At 36.5% G+C, this 6,040-nt stretch overlaps 1 protein-coding gene across 5 annotated transcripts in view; it reads left to right on the top strand.

Annotated features, from left to right (window-relative positions):
- Positions 1-5,854, top strand: part of LOC111808464 (protein NSP-INTERACTING KINASE 1-like) — an 8,005-nt gene extending 2,151 nt beyond the window's left edge. For 3 of the 5 annotated variants that reach the window (XM_023694452.1, XM_023694451.1, XM_023694453.1), the window contains 12 exons: positions 1,969-2,153; positions 2,288-2,420; positions 2,561-2,632; positions 2,726-2,869; positions 2,952-3,023; positions 3,112-3,171; positions 3,253-3,350; positions 3,452-3,601; positions 3,764-4,105; positions 4,226-4,605; positions 4,865-5,181; positions 5,693-5,854. In XM_023694452.1, coding sequence (XP_023550220.1) covers positions 1,969-2,153; positions 2,288-2,420; positions 2,561-2,632; positions 2,726-2,869; positions 2,952-3,023; positions 3,112-3,171; positions 3,253-3,350; positions 3,452-3,601; positions 3,764-4,105; positions 4,226-4,605; positions 4,865-5,181; positions 5,693-5,843 — 2,104 coding nt within the window. In that variant the 3' untranslated portion in view covers positions 5,844-5,854. The other 2 variants (XM_023694455.1, XM_023694454.1) reach the window with 2 other exon arrangements.
- Positions 5,855-6,040: the final 186 nt, after the last annotated feature.

The raw sequence follows: 6,040 nt of genomic DNA, 5'->3' as shown, positions 1-6,040 counted from the left end.
AAATATATATATATATATATATATATATATATATATATATATATATATATATATATATAGCTTTGGTGAAGAATAAGACAATAAAGGTGTAGGCGTTACAATTTTTGGGAATTTAATCTCTTTGCTCACTTTTGTCATTCTTTTATTGAAGTTTTGTGTTCTTTTGTTATGCTTGGTCCATTCTACTTTTTATTTTATTTTTCTTTTTCACAATTTTTTAGAACCATCATGAGTTTAAGAAAATTTACTACTGTAAAAGTTTTATTTCACTGTGGTTACCTTCTCTCATCAGATCTTCAGTTATTTTAATCTATTATATGATTAAACAAATTAATCATTTTTATATACATTTCCTATATAATTTATATAGTAAATAAATTTTGTTTTTTATTATCATTTTTTTTTAAATTTAAATATTAGATCTTTAAAGTATCATCCACAAAATATAGCTCTCCCGAGATATGTTGGTGCAAAATTATTGAATGTTTCGTTCTCTTTCCGATGTGAGATCTCAAAATCTATTTTCTTGGAAACCCAACACCCTCGTTAACACACTATCCGATGTTTAGATCTTATTCTATTTGTAACACTAGTAGATATTCTTTGCTTTTGTCAATTACTTATAACGTTAAAAAATTTAGATAATGCTAAATCTGGTCTATCCTCTTAACTGAAGAAGAAAAAAGAAACTTGGGAAAGATTAGTGGGACAGAAAGATGTGAAAAGACAATGATGATGAGGATGATGGTGAAGCGAGGTGGAGGTCGGAAGAAACCTGTAATTTGAGCTTCTTCTCTTTGCACGCGCAGGCCCTGCGACGGAGGATCTCATCACCAAACAAAATAAACTCATTATTTACAGACACAAAACAAATTCAAATAGAAAGAGAGAGAAAAAAAAATGTCAGCTTTTGCTTTTCCAAAAGCACTTTTCTTTTTGAACGGTTTTGGTGGAATGACTGTCTCCGACAATGCTTCTTTTCTGATACAAAGCCAGCCGGCATCTGTAAATCCCCACTTCCCTTCCCAACATTTCAAAACAGAGACAGAATTTTGAAATGAACGAATCCAGAATTTTAAAGACAGAAGAAAAAAAGCAAAACCAGATTCACGAAAAGATGAATGGAATAGCCAACTCCATTATCATCACCTTCGAGCTCCATAGTCTCCTTGAGATTCTCACATTCTCTAACTTTCTGACTTTCAATGCCTTGATTTGTTCATTCTGGACTGTTGAATGATATGAAATTGGGTGAATGAATTTTCATATGGGTTTTACTGACTAATTTTTACTGGGTTATCCCCTTTTTTAATCTCTCAGAGTGGTTCATTCTTCATCAGCTTGGGAAAAATGAGCTTTTTACATGATATTGGGTGAATTTACATTTGGTTTCACTGACCCATGAATCAAAATCGTGTAATTTTAACTGGGTCGTCTCTAGGAAAGGAAAAGAATGTGGTTTTGGAGGATTTATCAAGAGCTTAGATTTCTTCTTCCAGCTTGCAGTTTTTGAAAAAAAAAGGAGCTTTTGAATGGTTTTGATTCACCGTTTTCAATATGCTTTAGTTTGTACTTGTTTTACAAGATGAATAATATTATGTTAAGGGAATTTTCGATTCACATGGCACCATTTTAAAAGCATAGGACAAGATTAAAGGTAAAATAATGCCCAATCTCTGTTCTCTTTTTGTTTATTTTAATCTTGAACTTACGTGGATTTGGTTTGTTTTGTTTGATGCTTTTTAAGGCTCTCCATATTATATTCTTCAAAATTTACCGTCTCAAACGACAAGCATGCTTTGTTAGTGCCTCTGCTCACTGCCACCAAAAGCACACTGCCCCTCCACCTCCATTTTTGGTTGATGGGGGATTTCTGGCATAAAAACCACAAAAATTGGTTGTGATTCGAAGATTTCCTTATTAAACAGCCAGACCCCTCTTTCCTTGTTGTTGTTGTTCTTCAACCAGCTTAGCCCAGCCCCCATTTGCAATAGTTCCAGCCTTCTGCTTGTCTTGTGTCTGGTTTTTGGTACATGAGCATTTACTGGGAATGAAGAGAACTGAGGCTACTGCTTCTTGTCTTGTGGCTTCTTTATTGTTTTGGGCTTCTGCAATAAATGGCTTGCTATCTCCCAAAGGTGTTAACTATGAAGGTAAGTAAGAGAAAAAGAGAACAAAATTCTTTTTCTTTCTGCAAGATGGGTGTGTCTGTTTAGGCCATTTTAAGATGGGAAATGCAGAATTTTCTTGGGGGAAATGGTTTCATTTTTTCACTGTTTCATTTCAGTTCAAGCTCTGATGGGTATAAAAGCTTCACTTCAAGATCCCCATGGCGTGCTTGAGAATTGGGATGGAGACTCTGTTGACCCATGTAGTTGGACTATGGTTACTTGCTCCCCTGACAGCCTTGTCATTGGCCTGTTAATCCTCTTCTCCACCTTCTTCTTTAAGAATTTGAACTCAAAATTTGTAGATGAAGAGTTGGGAAAATGGAGGCAATCCACCATTGAAGTTCTGATTCATTTTTTCTTTCTTTTGGTGGGTTTTGTACGTAATGCAGAGGGACTCCAAGTCAGAACCTGTCTGGGACTCTTTCTTCAAGCATTGGGAATTTGACAAACCTTCAAATTGTGTAAGTTAAAATGACAAGGCCTTTCTTTTCCTCTTTCTCCCCCTTGAAAATGGACAAAAATAAGTAACCAAATTGGTTTGCATTGCTCAATAGGCTGTTACAGAACAATAATATTACAGGCCCAATCCCCCCAGAGCTTGAGAGGCTCTCAAAGCTCCAAACACTTGATCTATCAAGCAATTTCTTCACAGGGAAAATTCCTTCTTCTTTAGGCCATTTGAGAAGTCTACAGTACTTGTAAGCGTCTTCCTAGTATGCCTTTTGCTTGCTTTCCTTCAAATGTTTTAGTTTAATTTGGTCTGTTCTTCAATGATTTTAGGAGGCTTAACAACAACAGTCTTTCTGGGGTAATTCCAATGTCTGTAGCTAACATGACACAGCTTGTGTTTCTGTAAGTTCATATCTTTTCAAATTCATCCATCTTGACGAAAGCTTGCTCTTGAATTTAGTTTCTTATTCTGAATTTGTTTGTAACGCAGTGATGTGTCTTATAACAATATCAGTGGTCCTCTCCCCAGATTTCCCAGCAAAACGTTCAAGTATATATCTCTCTCTTTCCTCTGAATGTGTCTGTGTTTTCTGTGTGAAATCTCATTCACATAATATTTCTGATATTGCAGCATTGTTGGAAATCCTCTGATCTGTGCAACTGGGTCCGAGGTCGGTTGCCACGGTTCAACTCTAATGCCCATGTCCATGAACTTGAACAGTACACAAAGTAAGGTTCATGTAAATACATTGCCATTGATGAATTCCTTCAGAGCCTTTCCAATTCAGTAGTTATTGTTTGTAAGAATTCTGTTCTCTTTGCTTCTTTAGCTGGTTTACCTGCTGTGAGATTGAAAAGTCATAAAATGGCCCTTACATTTGGCTTGAGCCTAGCTTGCCTATGTCTGATTGTTCTTATATTTGGACTGTTCATATGGTGGCGAAGACGAAGCAATCGCCCGACGTTTTTCGATGTAAAAGGTAAATTGTTTGGAGCATCGTACCAGTTTTTCTTCTCATGATTACTGTTAAATTCACGCTAATCCCAACATCTGAACTGAACGATAAGGCCAAACGTTAAGCTTCAGTATTGATTGTATTATCATTCTAATATATGTCCTATGCATCTTACTGCAATTGCAGACGGACAACATGAGGAAATTTCGCTTGGAAATCTGAGAAGGTTCCAATTTAGACAACTTCAGATAGCAACAAACAACTTCAGCAGCAAGAACATACTAGGAAAGGGAGGTTTTGGAAATGTTTACAAAGGAATTCTTTCAGATGGAACGGTTGTAGCTGTTAAAAGGCTCAAAGATGGCAATGCAAGTAGAGGTGATATCCAGTTTCAGACTGAAGTCGAGATGATCAGCCTAGCCGTGCACCGTCATCTCCTCCGACTGTACGGGTTTTGCAACACACCAACCGAAAGGATTCTTGTTTACCCGTATATGTCTAATGGAAGCGTTGCATCACGTCTCAAAGGTGGCCATTTTAAGAGCATCAATGAATATCCATCTATACATTTGATAACTGACCATATGCAGGCTACAATATCCAATGTCCGACACTGAAACACGAGAAAATTATCGGTTTCTTTCGCAGGAAAACCGGTATTAGACTGGGGAACAAGGAAGAGAATTGCTATAGGAGCTTCAAGGGGATTGTTATACCTCCATGAACAATGTGACCCAAAGATCATACATAGAGACGTTAAGGCTGCAAACATATTGCTCGACGACTACTGCGAAGCTGTCGTTGGAGATTTCGGGTTGGCAAAGCTTCTCGACCACCAAGATTCACATGTCACAACTGCTGTGAGAGGCACCGTGGGTCATATAGCTCCTGAGTATCTCTCGACTGGGCAGTCATCCGAGAAAACAGACGTTTTTGGATTCGGAATTCTACTCCTTGAACTGATCACAGGGCAGAAAGCCCTTGAGTTTGGCAAAGCAGCTAATCAGAAAGGAGGCATTCTTGAATGGGTATGCATCACCATATAAAAACAATACACATATCTCATCTTTGTTATCCTTTGATTATTCTTAAGAACTTTTATAGCTTCTCAAAGTTTTCATTCAAGAGGGAGGAGAAACAACAAAATATGCGATTGTTATTGTGTTGCTCTCGAGCTTTCGACATCGATAAACCAAAGGAAGTTACGAATACGTGTCGATTGAAATGGGAAGGCATGGTTTGAGCATTAGAAGATGAAAATGAATGACATTGAGTTTAAAATTACAGGTGAAGAAGATTCACCAGGAGAAGAAGCTGGAAGTGCTAGTGGACAAGGATCTGAAAGCCAACTATGACAGAGTTGAGCTAGAGGAGATGGTTCAAGTGGCTCTGTTGTGTACACAATACCAACCAGGACACAGACCAAAGATGTCAGAAGTTGTCAGAATGCTTGAAGGAGAAGGGCTTGCTGTCAGATGGGAAGCTTCTCAGAGAGTTGACTCAACAAAGTGCAAACCTCATGATTTCTCTTCATCTGACAGATACTCTGATCTCACAGATGACTCATCCTTGTTGGTCCAAGCCATGGAGCTCTCTGGTCCAAGGTGAAAATCCCTTCTTCTTTCTTTATCAGTTCTTGAAGAGTTTAGTATTATGAGAAAATTTTCATAGATTAAGCTTTTGAAAGTTTGTTGTATCATATTAGAGCGTTGAAGCTCCACAACGGTTTTGTTATTCTCTCGTTCTCTAATTGTATAGATCCGTTTGATAACGATTTTGTTTGAGTTTTCTGTTTCAAAAAATTAAGCTATGCTCTCTTTGTTTAGTTTTTCTCACTTTCGAGCGTTTTTGAAAGCTTAGCCAAATTTCAAAGACAGTTTTTTCGAACTCTCATTTGAAAAAAATTTGGCTACGGTTTCAAAAACGACTACTAAACGAGCATAATTTTCAAAAACAGAAAACAAAAAAACAAGAACGTTATCAAACAGATTGTCGGTTTATGGGTGTTTCGGATAGAATCCTTAGTTATGATAAAGAGTTGAAACATTTTTATTATGATAAAGTGTTGGTACAATTCATACTACTGATGTGCAAAAGCTGATATATTTTGGTCAGCTCATCCCTCCAGGTGAAGGAACTGGGCTTTGGGCTTTTGGCCCAAATTCATTTAAGCCCAATGCTGATCTGTTCCTCACAAAAGCCCATCAACCACAAAGCAATTTTGGCCCCCAAGTTATTGCATTTTTATTGGAAGTTGCCACCATAGTCAATAAAACAAACAGCCATTATATATATATATATAATGTGGAAGCCATGTTTGAACTATGGTCTTTTAAATTTTAATAAATTTTCAATTTTTTTTTTTTTTTTAAATTATACCAATTTTATGTTTTTCAATAATTATCTAATATATTTTATTATTTATATAAATCATAAATTTAAATTAATATCGAGTAAAGGAAA

This window comes from Cucurbita pepo, chromosome LG13 (assembly GCF_002806865.2).
Source record: "Cucurbita pepo subsp. pepo cultivar mu-cu-16 chromosome LG13, ASM280686v2, whole genome shotgun sequence".
Classification (NCBI taxonomy): domain Eukaryota; kingdom Viridiplantae; phylum Streptophyta; class Magnoliopsida; order Cucurbitales; family Cucurbitaceae; genus Cucurbita; species Cucurbita pepo.
Note: the sequence above shows the minus strand (reverse complement) of the source record. Positions and strands in the feature narration are given on the sequence as shown.